The sequence below is a fragment of the Triplophysa rosa genome, linkage group LG25 (genome assembly GCF_024868665.1).
Source record: "Triplophysa rosa linkage group LG25, Trosa_1v2, whole genome shotgun sequence".
In the NCBI taxonomy this organism is placed as follows: domain Eukaryota; kingdom Metazoa; phylum Chordata; class Actinopteri; order Cypriniformes; family Nemacheilidae; genus Triplophysa; species Triplophysa rosa.
In genome coordinates, this window is record NC_079914.1 from 3,154,033 (window position 1) to 3,179,820 (window position 25,788).

General features: G+C 35.9%; 2 protein-coding genes and 1 long non-coding RNA gene across 5 annotated transcripts in view; 2 read left to right on the forward strand and 1 right to left on the reverse strand.

Moving 5' to 3' along the window:
* Positions 1–16,084, forward strand: part of LOC130549273 (mucin-2-like) — a 48,476-nt gene extending 32,392 nt beyond the window's left edge. Inside the window, exons 3-4 of one of the 3 annotated variants that reach the window (XM_057326498.1) lie at positions 9,337–9,423; positions 15,808–16,084. In XM_057326498.1, coding sequence (XP_057182481.1) covers positions 9,337–9,393 — 57 coding nt within the window. In that variant the 3' untranslated portion in view covers positions 9,394–9,423; positions 15,808–16,084. Of the gene's footprint in view, positions 1–9,336; positions 9,424–9,508; positions 9,619–11,114; positions 11,520–15,807 lie in introns of those variants that run through there. The other 2 variants (XM_057326496.1, XM_057326497.1) reach the window with 2 other exon arrangements.
* Positions 4–8,289, reverse strand: LOC130549283 (uncharacterized). Its single transcript, XR_008962154.1, has 3 exons — positions 6,990–8,289; positions 6,803–6,849; positions 4–6,693 (listed from the first exon to the last, which is right to left on the reverse strand). It is a non-coding gene; the product is annotated as an uncharacterized LOC130549283 (long non-coding RNA).
* A 1,677-nt stretch (positions 16,085–17,761) lies between the features above and the next one.
* LOC130549227 (5-hydroxytryptamine receptor 3A) lies at positions 17,762–25,488 on the forward strand. Its single transcript, XM_057326445.1, has 10 exons — positions 17,762–18,073; positions 18,217–18,289; positions 18,638–18,810; positions 18,908–18,952; positions 19,118–19,224; positions 20,602–20,771; positions 20,860–21,020; positions 23,434–23,644; positions 24,723–24,908; positions 25,175–25,488. Exons 1-10 carry the CDS (start codon positions 17,987–17,989, stop codon positions 25,486–25,488), a joined length of 1,527 nt encoding a protein of 508 aa, XP_057182428.1. The 5' UTR covers positions 17,762–17,986.
* Positions 25,489–25,788: the final 300 nt, after the last annotated feature.

A 25,788-nucleotide genomic window follows, 5' to 3' on the forward strand; every position in this document is an offset into this window, starting at 1 on the left:
AACTCCTATTTACCCATATTGTTAGATAAATAGGATATTGGAAGTAAATGCTTCATGTAAACATCTTAATCGGAATACAATTTTATTCCCAATAGTTGTTACATGGACATATTTTGTGTAAATTGGAAAGAATTCTTCCACATTAAGGAATCTGAACATAGTGTTTACATGAACACTAACAGTGACTGGATTGATATGTGCATTTATATGTAACAAACTTCAAACCATACTTTTGACATGCACAAAACGGTTTCAGAACAAGCATTCTAGCCATCCTTATACGACTGTTTCTTTTTTAAGAGCAGACTTAAATTTATCCTCAATAGGAGATGACAAGCACATGAAGCTTTAAGTGTGTTTGACACCAAAACACTATGTGGTTCCACTTGTGCCAAAATTGTGTCAACTGTGTTTCCTGTTATATGTTGTCCTCCCTGTGGTCAGTTTATGTCATCCTTCCTGTCGTCCGCTTATGTAATCTGTATATGTCATCCTCCCTGATGTTCATTCACGTCATCTGTATATGTCGTCCTCACTGTCATCCGATTATGTTGTCTGTATATTACTTAACCTCTGAATATGAAGTGAAGTGAAAGTGACCTATTAGTCAGATATGGTGACCCATACCCGAAATGTGACCTCTGCTTTTAACCCATCCAGAGAGTAGTGAACACACACACACACACACACACACACACACACAGCAAGTAGTGAACACACACACAGCAAGTCGTGAACACACGTACACCCGGAGCAGTGGGCAGCTATCTGCAGCTGCCCGGGGAGCAAGTAGGGGTAAGGTGCCTTGCTCAAGGGCACCTCAGTCGTTACCCGCCGGCCCTGGGAATCGAACCGGCAACCTTCTGGTCACGAGTCCGACTCTCTAACCCAGGGGTCCCCAGGTTCGGGTCTGGAGGGCCGGTGTCCTGCAAGTTTAGCTTTAACCCTAATCACACACCTGAAGCAGCTAATCAAGGTCTCATAGGCACAACAGAAACTTGCAGGCAGGTGTGTTGAGGCAGGTTGGAGCTAAACTCTGCAGGACACCGGCCCTCCAGGAACAAGTTTGGGGACCCCTGCTCTAACCATTAGGCCATGACCTAATACAGATTCATGAAAAAAATAACTTTCATAAGTAAAATGTGTAAATGTTTAATTTGTGTTTCCAAGGACATCTGTACAATCTGTTGCAAATTTTTCACTGATATCTGAAAATCTTACAAAGCATAAACTGAACTAAACTTGCTACAGAATGACATAGACAAGACACATTCACGTTTATTCATTTAGCAGAATTTTTTATCCTAAGCAATTTACAGTTGAGGGCGATTTGTCTAAGTAAGGCAATATTCACAAGAGACAAACACACAACACAACAGACACAACAACAGTGAGACATATACAAACAACATAAATGGAGGACAGGGTGGACAACAAATACAGATTACATAAACTGATGACATACACGCATACTAAAAACTAAAAACACATAGGCAATAACAACAGTGTCATGATCCAGGGGGTATTCCAGAAAGCTGGTTATGTGACATACCCGGGTAAGTTTAAGTGTTAGTTAGCTGATTTTCCAAGGCTGGTTCCAAAAACAGAGGTAACTTTCAGGGTAAGTAACCATAGCAACTTACTCTCTGAAGATAACCTACTCTGGAGCAGGTTGTGTTCCTGGGTAAGTTCATTTTAAGAAAATGTTACTAAGCTTTAGGGGTTGTCTGTGCGTTTTTGATGAGCGTCAAGTGGGCGTGAAAGCACAGATTACGTATATATATTATAATTTTACAGCTATATTACAATTACATTTCCAATCTCACCCGTCACAATTTAGCATTCACAGCTAATTTTATTATTAACTTTATTATTTAACCTTTTAAAATGAATTAATCTTTAAATAAAATAATATAAGATGTTATTGTTAAACTTTATGTATTTATATTAAATACTGTATATACTTTGAATTAGGTTTATTAAAACATCTCAAATATCACTGGATAAATATACAGACCTTACAATTTCCAACAGTTAAAGGGTGTTAATAGTGATGTATTTTAACTCCAGGGCAATTGCATATCATTACTCTTGTCCACTTATTAGGCAATATTTGATGCATTGGGTCAAAGAAAGTTGTGGCCTAGTGGTTAGAGAGCCAGATTTAAAACTCAAAAGTTGCAAGTTCGATTCCAAGGCTTTATTAGGTGACCCCCAATGGGATCACCTATGGCATACTCTTCAAATATTTAAATTCTTATTATAATTTTATATCCATTTACATTAAAAAATACATTAAAAAAACTTAGACTTAAGGTTTTTCATACTCACTGTATTCCTTAAAAATGTCTTTCTGATCCTCAGCCTCCTCCTACAGTTTAGTATTGAAAGGCCTTTCTCCAAATTACAATTAACCTTTTAGGATAGGCCGTTTCCACCTCTTTTAACATTTGGAAAGCCAAGGCCTTTTAGCAAACAAAGTCAAAAGAAACAAAGAGAAAAACAAAATTTGAAAGGGATATATATAGGCTACATGATATATTGGACATGTGACTGGGCCTAATATTTTAAACCTCTACCTCTGTCACAGCAGACCTTCATCCTCTGCTGCAAATTAATTATCATACACAGTGTAGTGTACTGATAAGCATTACACATTTTTTTCCAAAATTATGACCAATGTAGTAGTTTCTAGAATTAAAAGAGTCTCCATTAATATGACTACATCAGCAATTATTACAAATAAAGCTGATACAATGCAAAGTCACCTTCAGAAAACCAAATAAAGGTAGATTTTTTAAGGAACATACAGAGAAGGAACAAAAAAGAGGTTTTATACTGCCTTCAAAATTAGCCATGTGATCAAATACATATACACAACACAATTTTGGTAAAATACCATGGTAGACACGTTAAAATAACAGTTACAAACATCTCAATAAATCTATACTTTATGTAACTTGAACTAAGGGGCCTGTTTCGATAAGGCGGTTCAACCAACTCTAGGTTAAACCTTGAACTCAGAGTTGGTTTACATAGAAATTAGAAACTTTGAGTTTTTGGTTTCAGAACAGCTGATTTGAGTTAGTTCAATTTACTCTGGGTAGGCTTACCCTGGGTTAAGCGCGTGCACCACGACTATAAAAAGCCATCATCAATGGAGCTCCGATATTACATTCACCATGGCAACGGCACCAAAAAAAGCAAGATGGTGGCAGAAAGCGCTTTCCGCTCTGCATACTGTGGATTTACTGATGTGCTGAAAATGACTGAAGTTTAAAATAATAAATAGAGAAATGTACCAATAAACAAATAAATTAATTATGAAATGAATGAAATAACAGAAATAAGACAGAAATAATAAATAAATCGTATGTTCTCACTCGCCATGAGTGCCCTAGTTACATAAACGAGACGTCATGGTGTATAGGACACCTGTAGGGTGTCAGACTCTCGTGCAAAGTTAGACTGATTCGAACCCTGCTCTGAGCAGATTTCAGTTGGAATGGCTGCACGTCTGAATTACTTGTTTATTACCTTTATCGCTTCATTTCTGCATGTATGTCTGTATTTATTAATTTATTTATTTATGCACTTTATTTATACACTTTATTAAGTTATTTCTCATCGTCCATAGAAAATTATGCTCTGATGTAATACACGTACGGTGGCTGATGTTATTGATGTAAGGATGGATGAGAAATATTTTGATATATCTAATTCACTGTAAAGAAAAACGGTACAGTTTGAATAAAAATGCACAGGGAAATGACAAAATTCCACTCGGGTCCTAAATTGCTCTCCTGAAATCAAAGTACATCTAAATGAATTAATGCAGCCTCTTCATGAATCCTCTATAAAAGCACATATGACATATAAGTCACTGAGATGGTCTCTGTGTGATCAAAATGTGTGCCATGAATGAGTTACACCACTTGCGCTTTAAAAGGGGGAGGAGATCGAAATAAACTCTGGGTTTACCAAAGAAAACCTTCTCCAGACCAGGTTAGGTTCACACAGAAAGTTACTATGGTTACTGACTCTGAGTATAAATTACCTCTCCTTTAGAAACGGGCTTGAGTTACCCCGCTTTCTCTGGTTTGACATACCTCACATTCTGAAATGGAAAACCCAGAGTTTCCCTCATTTCAGGGTCAAAATTGTCACGGTCCTACCTTCTTGTTTATGAATTTCTAGTCATGTGGCAGGATCGGGACAGAGCCCTTAGGTTTTATGTGAGAAAGCCATGAGTTGTTTGTTTTTACTTCTCATGTGTTTTCTCGTGTCTCGTCATTGGCCCCGCCCCTCTCGTTTCATGTATTGCTTCCCTTCCATGTCTAATGTTTCCCACCTGCCCTCGCTCGTTATCCTTCGTTTGTCTTACCTATAAATGCCCTCATGTTTCTTTGTCTTGTGCTCGTTTATTGTACTATGTATGTGTACCCTGGATGTACTGTGTTTTGCTTGTCGAGTGTTCCTGTCCCTAGCCGTGCCCGTGTTCTGTGAATTTTGTGTTTTACCCTTGTCATGTGTAGATTTAAGACGTTTTGTCGTGTCCTTTAGTTGAGTTTTTACTGTTCTTGCTTTCGTTTTGCCCCCTCGTGGGAAGTCTTTTGTTGTGTATTAATCTCTCAGTTCTGTTTTTCCCCATCGAGGGTGTTTGTTTTGTGTTTTATTAATTAATAAAGTCTTGTTGTGTTAACCCCTTCACTGCCTGCCTGCAATTGGGTTCTTCCCGTGCAAATCCTGACACAAAATACTCAGTTTTCACTAAACCTCCTTTCTGAAACGGGCCCCTGGTCTGTGTTCCCCTTGTTATTGTGGACTTTTACATTACTTAATGTTTCCTGTTTTATTTTGTAGTCATTTGTAGTGCTGTCGTCTATTGGTTCCATGTTCATTCTTGCCAGTGGCCTGTATCACAAAGCGAGGTCAACAAATACTGAGTTGCAGATTAAGTTTTGAGTTGACAAAACCAGACAAACCAATCAATAAATGTAAATATACAATACAAATAAACACTTAGCAGAAAAATATTTTCCCTCTTACATCTTACTCTTATCACTTTAATCTTTTTTTAATTTGGAGCGAGAAACACATGGGGAGTGGCTTCACTGCATCTCTAACCCAGAATAAAACCTGCTCCGGAGCAGGTTAGCCTTGTAGCCTGAGTTACCATGTCGACGAAACCCACTCAAAACCAATCCACCTTCTTGAGCCCGAAAACTCAGAGTGTGCTCAAACTAAACGCGAACGTACCTGGGTAAAAACCAAAACCGGCTTCGTGATGCAGGCCACAGGTGTTTCTTGTTAGCTCTTTTTCCCCTGTGTATAAATAGTCCTTATGTTCCAGTTGTCTTTTGTCAGTCGTTAATGTTTCATGTTCTCTGTCTGATGTCTGCTCATGCACTGTAAAAAAAAATATCGTAAAAAAACGGTCAAATCACTGGCAGCAGCGGCTGCCAAACAAAAACCATAAAATTAAGATGAAACTCCGTAAATCAAATAATGGAGAAAAACATTACATTTACGTAATTTTTCTTTAAATGTTTTACAGGGAAACACAGTTATTTCACAGACTTTTCCTTAATTATTACGATCAAACACCTTCAATAAAGTGACTGCACATAAGGTTTTACAGAAAAATACTGTTATTTTATGCTTTTTTTTCTGAATTATAATGATAAACCTCTTTAAACTATGTGAAAGTACTAATGTTCTGCAGAAAAACACTGTTATTTTACAGTTTCTTTCCTGAATTTTTTCAGTCAAATACTTTTAATACAGTAAATGCTCTGTAACTTTACAGATATTGGCCATGAATTACTAGTCAGATACTGTCAATAAAATGAAAAACACATGTTTAGCATTGTAGAATAACATTTTATTTAGGTAAACATATTAATCATATGAACACAATCACCATAATTTGTAAATGTACACTCGAAATACACAATGATTGACTTCTTTACAGTACAGAATTACAGTATATGCTTTAAACAAATGGTTGAATATAATAAATAAATAAAAAGTACATCCCCATACAATACATTCATCAAATTCTTATAAAACAAACTTTTAATCCTGGAGAAATACAACAGTTTCAAGTGGTGTTGAAAACATTTACACAGGGTCACAAAAAGGTATCGGAGGAAGTTTTGATAGTATATTTGGACAAACATCAAACTGTCAGAATAAGTAAATCATACCATAAGTAAAAACATACCACAAAAAAGTAAATGAGTCTGTGGCAAATATGCAATGTAGTAACGTTAGATAAAGGACTGAATCTGCCATCATTATACATTACGGCAATGTGAATACAGAGTATACTGTTAGAAAACAAGTTACAATGCTAACTTAAATGTAAGTCTTATAACTTCCATCATTAAATCAGCAAAACAAGTCACCAGTTTAAAGGAATGGACAATTTTTCTTTCACAAATGATGTAAATGTTTAACTGTACGTGATTGTTATTGTAAGAGTTAGAAAATAAAAAGTCCCTTATTTTGTTATGTTTTAACCCAAGAAATACGTAACCCAAACGGTTACAGAGTTACATTATAACAGTATTAAGCATACATAATATTACACAATTGTTAATAACAACATAATACAAATACTCAGGTCGAATGTTTAAACACTTACTACCGATGGAGTTTGGGTGCCTGGGTAGCTTTTCTTCCCTTCATCTAAAAAATGAGAGCAAATGTTTTATCATTAACAGTTATTGTTGAAATTAGTGTTTAAAATGGAATGCAAAAGAAAGTCAGAAAGAAATCTAACGTTACACATACTTACCAGGTGTGTGTACTGCCCAGGCAAATCTTATCATATATTTCTGTGTACTTAAAGAAAAACACGTGTGAGAAGAGGAAGATTACTTAAGCTCAATATTATGTAGAATGTTATAGCATTGAAGTTAGTGCTAATATCGCTAATCACGATTAGCATCACACTAGACGAAAATACAAAAACAAGTTTTTACCTTCTGCTGGTAAAGCTGTTAATGCGTGTGATTATTCTCCAGCAGCCTGCAACTTCCACACGACTTCGTGTCTTCAGCGCTGTTTACATATAACTGGACCATCAATACTACTGAAACTAACTGACAGACATCAATTCCTCGCGTATGTTCAAAATGAACCAGTGAAGGGCGCGAACAGCTCTAATTGGCTAGTTTCCTGAATGACAGTAAGTTTACCCAATCGTGCTCAAAGCAGCACGGGGAGTCAACCAATGACATCTGTTTACCAATAGCAAGTGTAGTAACAACAGCTATAGTTAAGATAGGTTGTTTTTAAAAGAAAATAAACGTGTTTAGTTTTATTTGAATGTTGCTATATATTTAATTGGTCAGATGTTTTCATTGCAGTATATGAATAAAATTAACTAATGTATGGTACAAGTTTAATGAATACACACGTTTGGTGCTTGGAAGTGGTTTCTAAAAAACAGGCACACAAATATAAAATGTTTCAGTGCCATTACATGAAACAAAATTAGGGCTGACGACAATCAACAAAAATGCAGCCACTACTTTTACAAAATAGCAAAAGAGCAAACAAGATGCTTATGACATACTGCAGGCCTATATGAAAAGATCATTACTAAATGTATTAACATTATGGTAACTTACAGCTCGATGTATTGTCCTAGAATGATCCTCTTGAATTTGAACAAATCTGTTAAGCCTCTGGCCACATTCTCCAAAGTTCTATTCTGATTACGTTTGTTTTCATATGTTTCTTTAACTGCAGTTTTAAATCAGTCCATTCTCCTGTCTTTAAGGTTTTTCTCTCTGAGCTAACCAGGTTTAATGTATGGACTGTAGTGGTTAGGCCATAGCCATTCATGATATGAGAAAAAATGAATTTATTAATGATTATCATTAATCATGTTTTTGTTGGCTAGACTATTGCAACTTTTGTCATGTTTACTGCCATGTGCTTTCTCTCCCTGTTGAAAAAAACAGCCTTATGCTACTGTAGTTAGGTATGTTTTGAAGCATGGTAGCTGGTTTGAGCTGGTCATGTGCGGGGCCCGGTTGCATAAAGCAGCTTAATTTTTTCCCTTAAGTATGACACTTTAGAGGTGATTTCCCTTTACCGAAGACAATAGGAGAATAACTTTAGTAAAACTTAAGGTATACTTAAGGACACACTTAAGGCAAAATTACACTTAAGGTGCTTTATGCAACCGGCTGGTTCTCAGCTTAAACCAGCTACCATGCTTCAAAACATACCTAACCAGCATATGCTGTTTTTTTCAACGGGGCTGTCATTTCACTTTCAGGAAACATGAAAGTTCCAACCTCAAGAGTAGTGCATCTTTGTAATTTTGACTGTGTATTGTTTAAATGTACTGTAGCCTAACTAAACAGTTTGCTAAAAAATTTAACGTAAAAATATGCATATACACTAATAAAAAAACTAAGATCTGACTTAAAAATATGGAAGAAAACCGTTAAATTATTTGTACAGAAATAAACCTTTATATAATGAGCAACAAATTTAATTACAGAAAATTATCATAATTTTACATAAATTTGTATGTTACTTAAGAAAGCAGTAAAAATACTGTATAAATATTACAGTATTTTTTCTCTACAAAAACAAGAAAAACATGTAATTTGTCATTATTGTCTTAACACGTAAAATAATATGTGGGTTATTAATTAACAGATAATTGTCTGTAATTTTAATGAAATTCGTATACAATTTAAAAAAAAGAAAAAATTACAGTAAAATATTAAGGTTTTTTCCTGTTAAAATACAATCTTTTTTTATAGTGTGGATTACCTTGTTTCTTGTTTTGCTTTTTGTATTATTTTGTTAAGTTGTTTAATTTAATCAAACCTCTGAATGCAGGTGGATCCACTCCTCTTCCTGCCTGGTGTCTCTAGTGTAACAAATAGACATATACAAGTGTATTGTACAATGAAGTCGACACATTTTTCACCCATATTGAACCTCAAATTTGATGGCCAAAAATAGGTGTCTGTGAAGCAAGAAGTGGTGAGGAAACTTTGTCCTGCACCACTTATCGAACAGTAGGTGGGATGGAAATTTGACCATAGGGGTGGTTTATACATGTTCTAATCTAGTTTAGCAAGACCTTCTCGTAATTTTGAATTTATTCTCAAAATATTATGACTTTAATCTTAAACTTTATTCTCGTACTGTTATTTTATTTTTATTTATTATGTGGCACTGAAATGCCATTGTAATTATTGGCTGCTTTTCCTTCGCTATTTAGTCAAAGCCAGCCAACTGTAAACTTTTATCTTAATAATGTTTTATGAATGCTTATCTGAAAAACACTTTTCATTACAGTACATAGAAAATCACTCTAAGGGGACCATTAAGATTACTGTCAAGGGACTTGAGTGATGAACATCTCATCTATTTCTGTTCACGCAGGTACAAGTATCTTCTATATCTTATTTCTTAAACATATCTCAAATCTAATAAACTGACAACAAAGGTATTATACATTTTCCTTTAGGTTCCCTTTCTGTCATGCCCTCCATGCTGTGTTGAAGATGTGACACAAGGGGTTCCTATTTGGAACCTATCATCTCTGATCTCAATTATAAAAGTCCAATAGAGTATAAAGAGTGTTCACCTCATAGATATGTACATATGCTTATTTGGTTACTTATTTAGTACTTATTTAGTTTTGTTTTTTGGAGACTCTGCAGCTTGCAAGAAGCACTCTGATCTTAATCATTTAACTGCTGGAGATGCAAGCAGTATTCTCTGAATATTTCAGCAGTCTAGACAGGATAAAGCACAGGATAAAGTGACTTTCCATCTTAAAGAGCTCCTCACAAATGGTGTGTGTCGCTCCATTATGTGTTGCCATTTCCTTTTATACCCATATGTAAAGGACGGGGATTGGCATTGAAATTCCTATTGGCATGCTTATTGTTTTGGCCATTCCCTTATGCAATTTAAATATACAGTTAAAGGTCCAGTGAAATTTTTCTGTACGATCTATTGACAGAAATGCAATATAATATACATAAATGACAGAGAAAGTTCTGACATGAAACTCTATATGGCGCAGTCCTATAGTCTAACCAATCGGACATAATAATGATAACCACACGGCGCAGCTGATTGGATCCTTCTGTATCAGCAGCCAATGAGCTTGCTGCTCAACGTCCAAATCTTGGCTAGTGATTGTCGTTGCAGTGCAGCGCGCTTAAAAACCCTCCTCCTTGCCCAGCTCCAAAGGTATAGATCTGCTAGAAGGTGATCATGTACGCTATATGGGGGTTATTCATATATGTTATATGTGCATATGTGTTATAAGTGCAGCAGCAGCATGTTGAGGATGTATTGGCAGTAGCAAGTCTCTGTACTTGCTCCGCCGCAGCAGCAGCATCAGTAGCAGCGTAGCAGATCTATTCCGCCAAAACCAAATACATGTATATGTCATGTACACTATCATGTTAAACCCTCGGAGAGTTGTCATGACATATCTATATCTTTAGAGGTGTATAAAGACCTTACATAATGAAGCATTTTGTTTTTTTTACCTTAGAATGGGTTATTTCTATCAACATACTGTACATCGAGGGTCCCTTGCACGTAATTCGGCATGTTGTGTCAGCCATTGTAGCTTCGAAAGGGGTGGAGTGAGCTGTTGGTTGCAATTCGCCACCTCGCCACTAGATTTCACTGACTGGTCCTTTAAAACAAACAAAAAAACATGGTTACTGTAGTAGACCCATGGTTTTGCCAATAATAATCCATACATCAAAAACCATGGTTGTTACACTTACCACAAAAAATGTAAGGGTATATATTTAAGATCAGAGATGATATGTTCATCATGTAGATCATCTTTTTTTTACTGATGTTGTGTCCTGTTCTATGTAGCCCCGCCCAAGTGTTTCCAGATTCCTTGTTCACTGTAATTAGTTTATCACCCTGTGTTCCTAATGCATCTTGTCATTATTAATTACATTTATATATTAATTATATATTAAATATATTATTTATATTTAAAAATACATCTTTGTAACTCTGAACATATTTGTGGCCTGTGTACTAGTCCTTTTCCCTCCATTCCTCCATTCTCCAAACTCTTTTGTCCTCTGCAGGGTCATGGGAGGACTGGAATCTATCATAGCAACTTAGCCCACTGGCGGAATACACAGCGAATGGAGGCCAATTTATTGCAGGGCTCTTTCTCCTATCTCCATATATTATTCCTAACACTAGAATGGTAGACCTCTAATGCCCCCTAATCTAACGAAAACTCTTAGATGTGTATTATAATACTCTTGCAGATTTCAATGACAAAATAAATGATAATTATTCAATGAAAGAGTTTTCAACACTTTTGTCATTGATTTCTAACTAACATTAAATAAATTATGAGCTCAGCTGAATGTAAATGATTATTTAAAAACCGTTTATAAAACATTGCGTAAATAACATTATAAATATTGTAACATTTGCATTTATGTACAGTAGGTAACTGAATCAATATTTACTCCTTTTAGATGTCAGAGCGTGACTCTGACTGTCCCACTGTCACTTTCCCTTTCTGCTTGCACACAGCTCAAGGTTTCTTGGTTTAGTCCCCCTGTGGTGAAATATACTCAGTTGGTAGAGCATTGCGGATTCGATTCCATGCAACACATATGATGAAAGACATGTATAGACTAAATGCACTGTATCGAGACTAAATGCAAAGTCACCTTTAAAAGAATCTACCAAATGCATAAATGTAAATGTTTAATATGCCTTAAGACAAATGTGAAAATTCATAATTTAAAATCATTGACTCAAATAGTATTTATTTTCCCTATGGGAGTAAATGGTGAATTAGATCTGACATTCTTCCAAATATCTTCCTGTGTGTTCAGCAGAACAAAGAAAATTATACAGGTTTGGAACAAACTGAGGGCGAGTATGCGATGACAGAATTTTCATTTTTGGGTGAACTATCCCTTTAAACATGGTGCCATAAAGCAGTGGTTGCCAAACCTGTTCCTGGGGACCCACTGCTCTGCACATTATGTCGCACTGTACAGCCCTGTAGTGACATATGAAGAATGGGGCGGTTTGGACTTTATGCAGACCAGTCAAGTTCTTCCACACAAGACTGAATCAATAATATATTTTTGAATCTAGCTTTGTGAACAGGATCATTGTCATGTTGGAATAGAAAATGTCCCTGTTTAAACTGTTGCTATCAAATTAAAAACACACAATTCTCAAGAAAATCATTATGCTGTAGCATTCAGATTTGTGTTTACAGAAATGACTGATGTAGTCAAACATGATGTTCCCATTTATTCATTTTTTTGTCATTTTTGTTTTAAACTTCATGCATAAAAGTTAAATACATTGGCTAAGAAAATGAGAGTTTAGAGCTTAATTGTTAAGCTCTATTGTTAACAATTGTTAGTTGTTCTGTACTTTTTACAAATTCGCATTGCATATTTTCGACTAAAAACACAGGATAATGTAGGCTTGTTTTGGGATATAATAAATATCGAAAAATAAAATAATTATATAGCCTATTATTGAAAAATGCCCTTAGTAACCAGTGCCTTTTGTATTGCATTCGTTTTGCTGTGTCCACATGAGAGGTGACTCGTAACAAAAAAAGTTCTATAATTAATTTTAATTTGTCATGTTTACCTGTCGCAGCTGTGTGGACGAAATCTCTAAATAACATGGAATTGCTTGTGTGCACAGTGTTACAGTTGCACAAATACTGGCTCATTTTTTACTTTATTTTACTTCAATACTTCCACTGTTCAATTGTAACTTATATTGAAGCTCCGTAAATTTCCTCGTATCAAGTCTACACATTTTTCTTTTATACATTTTCATTTCATAAATGATACTTATATGTAACATAATCTGGTTGGCCTGAAATCTTTTCTTTCATAAAGGAAAAAGGGTGTGTAGCCTCCCTCGCGTTTTAGTGCACCTCATTGCTCTTCGCTGTTCTGCATTCACCAATAAATATAAAGAAGCATTTAATTTGTTTTAAAACATCTTTGTCGTTTAAAAACAACAATGAATGCTACATAATAATAGCCCAACAGCATACTTTATGTATATTTGCAAACAAAATAAGAATTAAGGTGGTAATATCACATACCGTGTTATAGAGCCACACAGAATCACCGCACAGGAAATTCCTTCACCGTGAACACACAGAATGTGCACATCCGTTGTGCCGATGTGGCTCGGCGCTGCATTTCTTATCAATGTTTACATGAGTGTGCCCATGAGCGCAACATATGAGTTTTTAAACTAAAACAGGGTCTGAAGAATTTTCAAAAGTCTGCATTATCGATGGCCGAAAACATACCAATGTAAATGGCATGTAACACTATGAATATTCACTACCATGATGTATCTCATTATGGAACACCGGCACCGGCTACTTTAGTAAAACCAGTAAAAGTGTAGGTAAAATCTGCAAAATAGAGAGAAAAAGAGACAGACACATTATCAAAACACAAAAAAAGTCAACAACATTAAAGAACACAACAACGTTAAATAACACAACAGCATTTACATGCAATCTGTGCCAAAAAACTGCAAAATACAGAGTAAAAGAGACAAACACATTATCAAAACACAAAACAAGACAACAACATTAAACAACACAACTACATTAAACAAGACAACAACATTAATAAGCAAAATGTGCCACAAATCTGCAAAATAGAGCGAAAAAGAGACATTATCAAAATACAAAACAAGACAACAACATTAAACAACACGACTACATTAAACAACATTTAACAAAACAACAACATTAATATGCAAAATGTGCTGAAAATATTCAAAATATAGAGAAAAAGAGACAGACACTTTATCAATACACAAAACAAGACAACAACATTAAATAACACAACTACATAGACAAGACAAACATTTATTTTATGTATAAACACACATTGGCAGACAGACAGGGAACACAATCTACTTAATATTAGACCAAATTTGTGCATGGATATGAAACAAAACAATGTATGCAATATTTAAAAATTAAAGCCAGAGAGATTTTGCCTCAACGGTTAACAATTACCCACTGTGAAGTATCACAACGCACTTAAAGGGATAGTTCACCCAAAAATACTTCTATTGTATGGGCACCAAACCAATGCAAGTGAATGGGGACCAGTTAACAACATTCTTCAAAATATCTTATTTTCAGAAATATCCTTCTGTGGAAGAAAGAAAGTCATACAGGTTTGAAATTACAAGAGGGTAAGTAAATGATGACAGAATTTTTATTTTTGGGTGAACTATCACTTTAAGCAGTCACGTTACAGGAAAATAAGTGAACAGTGTCCCAATATGAAGTGAGCCAGGGTCCTTACAAGAGTTATATTTCCTAATCAAACAAGAAAAACAAAACACTGCATTGAACACACTAGCAGCCATCCTCCCAAGATGGCGCAACATTCAACGTGGCATGATGTCGATTAACAAGCTCTATACTGATTGACATTATAGAGAATGTGAACCTGACGTCACGCCCTATGTTGCATGTTGCGGTGGCGCCGCCATCTTGGGAGGATAATACTCCACTGCTATTATTGTTTTGATATGTACCGTTACTTGTTTTGTTTGATATATGGAGAAATCGAAAGTTAAATTACCATAGGCTTTTCCTGAACGACTCTGCATAATACTATTGCAGTTTTTTAACACAGCAAGACCGACCTACCATATATATTTCCTAATCAAACAAGAAAAACAAAACACTGCATTCAACACACTAGCAGCCATCCTCCCAAGATGGCGCAACATTCAACGTGGCATGACGTGGATTAATAAGCTCTATACTGATTCACAACCTCGGGAGTAGGGAGCTGATTGAGACACAGCTATAGTGTCTCAAAAACTACAAAGGTAGTTGTTCACCCCTGAAACACCAAAGCATGTCACCTATCTTTACTACAATGGGGGATGATTTAATGGAGGTTTTCATCTGATTTCCATTCAGAGTTGTACCACAATCTGATTTTGCAGCATCTTCCAGTTCTAAAAGTATTCACCTTCATTGTATATAACATGATCTTGTTTAAAGGTCTGGCATCTTGAATTAATTCTAAAAAGACCACTGATGGACTATCACTTAATCACTATATGTACTTTAAAGAATACCATGTTTATGTCCAAAACCATGATATTATCACATGTTTGGTACATTTTGTTGCTTATAAAAGGGAAAATTGTTACAAGTCTTGTTTTTGCTAAAAAAAAAAAAGTGTGAAGCAGTGAGATCAGAGGCAATGATGTGGTTGTTTGAGTTCATTCAAATGTTCAGGTTTACAGAGGCCAGTTATTTACATGTTTGTAAGTGCTGGTGCCCATCTCTCAACAGCCCAGAGTTTGCTTGGGATTCGTCAAACCTCTGCGGTCACTGCCTGAATAGGGAAATGTTTGAGGTTTTTATTTTCTCTGAAGATTTTTTCACCTGTGCTCAAATCATCAATATGAAAACATCTTCTATGCTGTCAGAGTGTCTGGAATGATTCATGATTCATGATTCATGATTCATTCAATAAATTCTTCATTGTCTCATTTGTTCAATGCAGACAGAATAACCCCTCTATAGTTTAGATTAGTTTAGTTTAGGATTATCAAGATTTTTGGGTCTAACCTTTCAGGTTCTCAGTCAGCTATGCAACGTGCGAACTGGGATTGTGCTTTTATTTTAGCATCTATTTAGTATTTATTCAAGCTTATAATTAGAATTTAACTAATAAAAAACATCAAGTAGGAGTCAAATACTCGTCTCATTGTTCCAAGGTTACCACAGCGAGCAGGATGCAGATCATGGCCAGACCTGATGGTAGAGCAGAGAATGGAAAGCGGCGACCTGACAAGAGCTGAGATGATAGAGCTGGATAAAGAAGGACGTGGTCACTTGACACGTCTTCACCACAAAATTTCAAATGCTATTAGATTATTAATGATAATCTTAAAACTATAATTTACCTTATTAGTAAGTTTATTTATTTTTATTTAGCCTTGTTGTGCAAGCTTTTTCTTGTTTTTACAGGTACAACTTTAATTGTTTTGCTTATAGTCAATATGTCTTATGTAGCTTTGTAACAATGAAAATTGTAAAAAGCGCTATATAAATAAAGTTGAGTTGAAATATTTTGTATCGTAACTGATGATTAACAAAGAAACAAATACTGATGTCATCTTTGCACCTATAGGCAGATACCTCAAGTATGGATCCTCCATCATTCTATAGAACAAGTATTAAATTCAACGTAAAAAAACTTGATTAGTCGGAGCCAGGTGGTCGAGTGGTTCGTGCTCCGACATGTGGTGCCGGTGCGTCCTGGGCGACCCGAGTTCGAGTCCGGCTCATGGTCCTTTCCCGACCCTACCCCCTCTCTCTCATCCACTTTGCTTCCTGTCCTCTCTGAAAAGAGTCTCTCTGTGTCAAATAAAGGCAAAAAAACGGCAAAAATAAATCTTAAAAAAAAAAAAAACTTGATTAAATGTATTGGAAAAATAAGTGGTGCTCACCTGTGAAAATATTTTGCCACAATATATGGTTCTCAAACTTTTCAGATCAAGTACCACTTTCAATAAAATTAGTTGTTCCAAGTACCACCTTATGACCGCCATAGAAAAATCACATGAATAAAAATTCAAATTAATAGTAGAGCTATCTTAACACCTCATCCGCCAATTCTAATATTATTATATTATATTATTATATAATAATACAAACACTTTTTTATTTCCCAGCTGTTTTCAAACTAAATAACGTTTTTCAAGAGCAATAGTGGACACAAAGTTATTACAAACCTACATATTAAAGACAGACAATGTAGAAAGGAAAATATACGTATACTTAAACGTCAAGAGAACAGCTGTATATAACAAACAGACTTGCACTTAACTGCAGTGGCTCTTGTCAATGCGGAGTGTCCTAACTATCACAGCGCGCGCTACATTGATTTAACCTCGAGTAGATGCAGACGCGTATTGAATAGCGCTTTACAGCAATAACAACAGCTTTAAATAGTGGTTCAACTGCAGAAATATATAAGAAGCTTAATCTGCACGCAGCTCATCGCAAGAGAGAGGGACTCACACGCGTCTGTCTTCTCCTGCTCTGTGTTTGAGCTGTCTGTCACGCGCCTGAGTTACATTGACAAATTATAAATAAACGATAATGAATAAAACTGTATAAAAATTGCATACAGGCTATATGAGATGTATTCCGTATTTATCGATCATGTATTAAACATTTGACATTGTATTAAAACACGAAATGAATATACAGTTTCATGTCATGTCACGTACCACCAGGGGTCTCTTCAAGTACCACTAGTGGAAAGCGTACCACAGTTTGAGAACCAGTATGTGGTTTATTGGGATTCTATCTGGTTGCTTATTGGTCCAGTTCAAAAGACATGAACCAAAATTCTTTCATATTTGGTCCCTAGACTCCAGTAACTCCCTTAATGCAATTATTAGTTTTATTGTCCACTAAGCATAAATCACAACTTTGGTGATGTAGAAAAATAGCGTATCTGTCTTCAGGAAGCCTCATGATTTCAGGTATTATGTGCGTAACACTTGTCCCACAATGAAGTTTACTATTTAGAGTATGTAGATTTCAACTTTTACTGGCATTAAAACATTTGGTCTTGTGCCAGTATACTGTAGGTTTCTTAGCCACATTTGAATGACCAATCGTTCACACCATTTGCCGGCCAGTATTCCATTAAAAAAAGATACAGTGGCTTGTACACTTTCCATAACTGATGAAATGCTTGTTTGCATTTTTTTCTACATGGTAATATTTACACATGAATGTGTATAATAAAAGCATCTCCCCATCAGGTGATAACCTCATCATTTGATTATACAAATGACTATGGCTGTAAGATCTATAAAATGTAAGTATTTAGGTTGGTAGGTTACTTTATATTCAACCTTACAAAACTCCACTTCATAAATGAAACAAATATTCCTAAAACCTGCTAAACTAATCCTGTTCAGTAAGAGACTCATGGCTTTTATCTGTCTTCCAATAAGATCGTGGGTAAGAACATCTGAGTTTATGATTCACTTTTTGTATTTGACATAACAGGGAGCACTGTACATTTGATATTTATGGTTCAGTATTAATACGATAGTTTTATTGACATGTGATTGTGTTTTGCTCTTGTTATACTTCAATAATAGCTAAACTGGAGACTACAGGCTAAACCGTGGACAGCCACTCTCACCTGCCTCATCACCAACTTCTTTCTGAATTGTAAGATGTAGTTTATTTTGACAAGAAAATTACCCATCATTCAAAATACTGTGATTTTTAGACCCTTAATGACTTTAGACTCTTAAAGGTGCTACACGGTGCCACAGAAGAACAGTTTTTGACTTACATCCGAATAACCTTTCTGTTTCACAAAAGGTTCTTTGTGATAGGAAAGTGCTCTTAAATTAAGATTATAAAAAGTAAGCAAGAAATTGACCATAAGAACCTTTGACAGAATGGTACTATGGGGAAACAAAAAAGGTCCTTCTATGGCATCTTTATTGTGTATGTGTGTTCACTGGTGAATGCCATAAACTACATCTTATAATTTCTGATTTGTGCTTTCAGCTGTGTTACTAAGATCTGTGGAGGCATTAAACTGTTCTCAGCCAACAACAAAATCTCTCCTTCAAGCAATGAAAGAGGAAGTCATGAGCTACAGTGAAGCAAGACCGGTTATCAACCTACAAACTCCTACCAATGTCACTGTAGACATGACTCTCTATGGGATTTTAGGAGTGGTTAGCAATATGTGTTGCTTTGAAACTTAAAAGTTGAATTTAAAACTTTACATTAAAGCATTAATTATTGCAGAATATATTATTATTCCCCTTTCAGAATGAAAAATTACAGGTGTTGGAAACATATCTGTGGGTGAGGCTGGTGAGTATGACATTTGGGCAATGAATGTATGAGACTATGTCACATTTTAGTAAATCGTATCCGAGATATTAGATATAGAAACATGTTTTATTAACCATTTTAAAGAAGAAAGATTAACATTTTAGTATTTGGGGGCCAGGCCTGACAGAATTATGTTTTTTGTAGACTTGGCATATTGAAGGTTTAAGCTGGGATCCTGCTGAATGCGGAGCAAATAAAATCTCACTACCACGAGAGACAGTATGGATTCCAGACATTGTCATCAATGAATTGTAAGTTGCAAAGCATAAAAGGTTAAAACTAACTCTGATTGGGTCAAAGTATTTAAAGTCTATTTGATAACATATAGTACCATTTTAAATGGATTCGGTCCATGCATTTATTTAATTCTACAAATTGTGGAACAAGTCTAAATTATTTTTGGTTATAATCCATAACATGTCACAGATGGAAAAGCAATGATCGCATCAAATAACATCGCCATTTACAGTGTGCTATTATTACCGCCCATGGAAATCAGATGGCAAATGCAATTTTTTTCACATTCACGTACACTGTAAAAAATAACCGTGAAAATTTTTAATTTTTCGGCAGCTAGAGCGCCAGACAGAAACTGTAAAATACCTTTTTTCGTAAAGTAAATGTACATGTTTTTCGTAATATTTGACACCCAGCGTGAAGTCTGTTGTAAATTGACATTTTTGTACCATATTTCAAAAAACATTATTACAGTTTTTACATTGTCTTATTACTGCACATTGTCTGTAAAACGCATTCAATCAGATTCATGGGACAGTTTACCCCAAAATAAACATTCTATCATTATTTACTCTCACTTGAGTTGTTCCAAATCTGTATAAATGTGTATATATATTTTTGAAAAATACTTGTAACCAAACAGTTCTTGGCCACCATTGACTAGTAGGAAAATTTACAATAGTAGTCAAAAGTTCCCCAGCAATGTTTGCTTTCCATCATTCTTTAAAATATATTCTTTTGTGTTCAACAGAACAAAGAATTGATCATTTTTTTTACTTTTAACTAAAACTATTTAAAACTTTTGACTACATACTATGGTAGTCAAAGGTGGCCAAGAACTGTTGGTTACAAGCGTTCTTCCAAATATCTTTCTCTGTGTTCATCAGAACTAAGAAATTTACACAGATTTGGAACAACTTGATGGTGAGTAAATGATGACAAAATTTTCATTTTTGGGTGAAGTGTTCTTTTCAAAGTCGGCATGAAATTAAAAACGATAATTCTAATTGTTTTACACAGTGGTGAAGTATTTATAAGAAATGATTTATCCATGCACATCATTATTTTGTTTAAATGCATTTGCACTTTAATCAAAAACGTTAACCTCCTCCCCCTCTCGAAACGACCTCTCTTTACTTCTGGTCATGAGGAATGGCGCGACAGTGGGGCTGCAATGACTGACAGATTGCAAACTGGCGTTCAAATCTTTCACCTTTTAACGATCCAATCAGTTGTTGGTGGATGAAATCAAGTCCCGCCCTACATTTTTATTTTTCATTTCAGAAGTCGTTTCACTTGGGTATACGTCACGATACGGAAAAAAAGACAATGGCTACTTCCATTACATGCCAACTTTAAGCACCTGTGTAACTTTATTTGTTACTTTACAGCATGGATGAAAACAGAGCACCAGAAACATACTACGTGTACGTTAAGTCCAATGGTGAGGTGAGGGACGGCAAGCCATTTCATGTGATCAGCTCCTGTAAGCTGGACATCTACAACTTTCCTTTCGATATTCAGAACTGCTCGTACACTTTCAACTCTTACAAACACAATGGTGAGTGATGTTACACTCCACTGTGAATTGTAGTGTTCTGCTATAATCCATGTGATGATTTTGTACCTGGTGGCCTGTTTCTCTGTAGTTCAGGATGTTCGGTTGTCCTTCTTTAAACCCGTGAAGCAAGTATTCCAGGAGTCTTTGGAAGTCATGGCGACCCAAGGAGAGTGGGAGCTAATTGACATGCTGGGAGAAAAACCCGAACACAGTTATGAAGAAGGAGGATGGGATGAACTTATTGTACATGTTCGTGGCATTTTTTTTATTATTTAAATTAGGGCGGTCAAGTTAATACGTCAGTTTGGCACGATTTGTTGTAACAAAGATGTCGAAGTTCTATTACAACGAATGTAGGAAAGTGCAATGCTCCTTATGGTCGCTCTAGCAGAGAAAGTCCCGCCTTACAGTGAAATGAGCCAATTGTAAAGCGGATGTAACACAACAAGTTTCTACCAATCTCATATTAATCTTGAGTACCTATAGATTAGTATTGCATACTTTGTATCTTCGAAGAGTCTTTTGATTAATCACATTTATAAAAGACAGATACAGCTGTACGATTATTTCAGAAAACAGACGAGCTCCTGAACGCATGCGGGGGGGGGGGGAAGTGGGGGGGGATGCAGAACTACATCGCAAGCACACAATACATCATCGCATTATCTCTGCATAACTGTTGATTCACTATAAGCTTGTGTTTTTTGAGTTACCTTATGCAAGTACGCGCCGATTGTCAACAAAACACATACATGGTTTAACTTACAGCGTGCGGTTCATTTATAAATTATCCAATATTTGGTAAGGTTTTTCAGTAAATATTGATTCATGTTTACAGTGAGGGAAATAAGTATTTGATCCCCTACTGATTTTGTAAGTTTGCCTGCTTATAAAGAAAGGAAGGGTCTATAATTTTTATGGTGGGTTTATTTTAACTGATAGAGACAGAATATTTAAAAAAATGTTATATAAAGGTTATAAATTGATTTGCATTTCAGTCAGTGAAATAAGTATTTGATCCCCGAGAAAAAATTACTTTGTACTTTGTGGAGAAACCCTTGTTGGCAAGCACAGAGGTCAGACATTTCTGATAGTTGGTCACCAGGTTTGCACATGTGTCAGGATACATTTTAGTCCACTCCTCTGTCAATCTTTAAGGTTTCTTGGCTGTCGCTCAGCAAATTGGAGTTTTCGCCTCCTTCACAGAGGTTCTATAGGACTAGGGTCTAGAGACTGGCTAGGACATTTAATGTGCTTCTCCTTAAGCCACTCTTTGGTTGTCTTGGCAATATGTTTTGCGTCTTTGTCATGTTAAAGGCACATCCACGACCCATCTTCAGTGATCTAGTTAAGGGGAGGAGGTTCTCGTCCAAGATTTTATGGTACATGGGCCCGTCCCTCAGCCCCTCAATGTGGTGAAGTCATCCTGTACCCGTACCAGAGAAAAAGCCCTAAAGCAGAATGTTTCCAACACTGTGCTTCTCTGTAGGGATGGTGTTCTTGGGCTCATAGTCAGCATTTCTCTCCCTCCAAAAACAGGAGTCAATTTTGGTCTCACAGCACTTTCTCCAAACCTTTTCTGAATCATTTTGGTGTTCATTGTCAAACTTAAGACGAGCCAGGCAGGTCTTCTTGGGCAAGTCATATGACTTGCAGGTGCTTCAGGATTTCAATCTATTGTGGCATAGCGTGTTACCAATGGTTTGCTTGCTAACTGTGGTCCCAACTGTCTTGAAATCATTGACAGGCTTCTTCCGTGTAGTTCTGGACTGATCTTTAACCTTTCTCATGATCATCTTTACTCCATTGAGGAAATCTTGCGGGAGCTCCAGACCAAGGGCATTTGATAGTTATTTTGTATTTCTTCTATTTCTAAATAATCGCACCAACAGTTGTCTCCTCACCAAGCTTCTGTCCGTAGCCTATTCAAGGTTTGTGCAAGTCTACAATCTTGTCCCTGACATCCCTTGAAACCTAGTTGGCTGGACCATGGTGGTGGAGAGGTTGAATGAAAGATACAGATTATGTTGGCAGGCATCTTTTATATACATAACAACCTGATTTAGGAGTACTTTCTTAAAGTGACGGGACTAATCTGTGGTCCATATAGGCACATAACCAATCTGTGGAGCCAGAATTCTTGATAGTTGGTAGGGGATCAAATACTTATTTCACTGACTGAAATGCAAATCAATTTATAACCTTTATATAACATTTTTTTCCCCTGATTTTTTTTAATATTCTGTCTCTATCAGTTAAAATAAACCCATCATAAAAATGATAGACCCTTCCTTTCTTTGTAAGCAGGCAAGCTTACAAAATCAGCAGGGGATCAAATACTTATTTCCCTCACTGTAACTGTGTTTAAGACATATTTTGCGTTAATGCATTTGTCAGACACTTTTATCCAAAGCAACATACTTTGCATTCACAATTAACTTTTTACCAGTCCATGTATGTGTATTCCCTGGTATTCAAACCCATAACACAATTTACATTGTTATGTACAAGATATATTATGTAATTAGCCTGATTTAAAACGTGAATCAATTGACAACTTTAATGAGATTTAGTTTGTGTAGATTATTCACAAAATAAATTGATGATTAAATGTGTGTTTTTGACAAAATACTTTGTTTTTATTCACTGTTGTGCACAATAGATTGTGTTGAGACGTCGAGCTGCGCTGTATGTGGTGAACCTCTTGATTCCTAGCTGCTTTCTGCTTTCTGTGGATCTGTTCAGCTTCTTACTGCCTCCTCAGCATGTGGATCGATCGTCCTTCAAAATGACGCTCATCTTGGGTTACACCGTATTCCTGCTGTTAATGAATGACCTCCTGCCTGTCACAGGAAACACCTTACCTCTCATAAGTCAGTTTTCAAACTCTCTGTATTCCCTCTTTACCCTGATGAAAAGATCAAGACAGCTTGTGTTTACTGCAGGCTATTTCAGAAACAAGCAAGACTAAAAAAAAAATAGTTGGTTAACATGGTCCCAGCTAGCATGTGCTGCTACTGTAACCATACCAATATGAGAGCAAAGGCTATTTAGACTAAATGAGCAACACATAAATCAGTTTGGTTTTTGGATATTTTTTGCTTTTCTTGGAGAGCTTGGAGAGGCGTGATGTTGATGGTTCCAACAAAGTTTCACTGGAATTCGTAACTATTTTACGTGGCTAATTCATATAATTTGTAAGATCTTATTTGTACGTCCTGTCCGCATTATTCTTGGTTTCCACTTTTACTGCCATAGAAATCATTGGTACGTTAATTTACATGCAGAGCTGCACTGACCGATTAGCGTATGACATTGTTCTTGCAATATTTTTATGTCATACGTCAATCGATCCACGCAGCGCCGCATGCAGTCGAACTCAGCTCATGGCAAAACAGTGAGTCTCATAAAAAAAGTGGACATAGTACATAGTCTAGCAAGACACTCTGTTGTTGTTTTCATGAAGTCACTGTTGGCTAACGTTATAATGCTATGTGTAGCAAAGCTCAATAAAACGGAAGGAAGGAGGCGGGAACCGGCGAACATTTAAAGACTTTAATCAAAAATAAATAAACAATAAACAGCAGTAAAAACAGGCTGGCAGCCCCTCACACTGGAATATTACTGTTTTTTACATTGTATATATTGCTCTTAAGAAGATACACTCTTAAAAATAAAGATGCTTAAAAGGTTCTTCACAGCGGTGCCATAGAAGAACCATTTTTTGGTTCCAAAAAAACATTCAGTCAAAGGTTCTTTAAAGAACCATCTCTTTCTTACTTTTTTATAAACCTTTTCTCGCCACAAAGAACCGTTTTTGAATCAGAAAGGTTCTTCAAATGTTAAAGGTTCTTTATGGAACCAAAAGGTTTTTCTATCAAAGAACCTTTTGAAGCACCTTTTTTTCGAGTGTGAGGTTACCTGTACACCAATCTGCCTCTCTCGATCTAGATGTATTCTTCTCTCTCTGCTTGGCCTTGATGGTGACAAGTCTCCTTGAAACGGTTCTCATCACTAATATCCTGTGCGATTCCAACCGTTATCCACCATTACCAAAATGGATCAAGATTCTGGTGCTTAAGTATCTTGCTCGACTTCTGTTTATGGAGCAGAAAGCTTGCGATCAAAACTCAGAAGGTAAGAGCGCTTTTAGAATCAATATAATGCTTTCTGTTGGCATGTTTCCACAGCTTTTGGTTTGGACCCGATTCGGTTGATGCTTTAATGGCTTAAAAGCTGTTTTCCAAACTGGGGTGTGTCCTGGACCTAGGGTTGCATTCATTCGGAGAGTTAACACTATTTAATTCGACACAAATGAAAAACAAGGAAATTGCAGGTATAAAATGGGCTATGAATGGTAATTTACATTGACATTATTTTTGCTTCTTGTTTATTGCCTACAGCAAACAGATCTAAGATTCTTGTCGACAGTAACAGCATGACTGAATACTCAAAGAAAGAATCAGTTTGTTCATCCCCAGTGAGTTTCCAGGGACGGTGTCTAGAAGAGATGCAGAAGCTGAGGAAAGATCTGCTGGCTATCCGCCGTCAGGTCGAAGAACACTTCAGTAATGACAACAGGACAGATGAATGGATCATGTTTGGTCAGGTCATTGATCGTCTGCTCTTCATACTGTATTTTATTTTTATCATTGTGAGCTCAATCACAATTATGGTTCTGTGGTTAAACTCATCCCGTCTAGACAAAAACCCTTAGTTTACTTTTCTATGCTTTATAAACTTTTTTTGTGTGTTGTATTGTTTGTTTGAAAAAAACACATTTTGTTATAGATGTTTTGTTATAGAGTGGTACGGTATATCAAAAATCTTTCAATAATATAATAAAAACTTAATGTTAAAAAAACATTTGCTACTTGTTTTTGTGACATAAGTTGCTGTTCAATATATGGTATAATAAATGAATGATTAAATATGATCTGTATTTTTATCTTTCTATTTCTATTTATGTAACTGATTATTATGCTGAACCCTAAATAAACTATTGTTTCTTTTGATG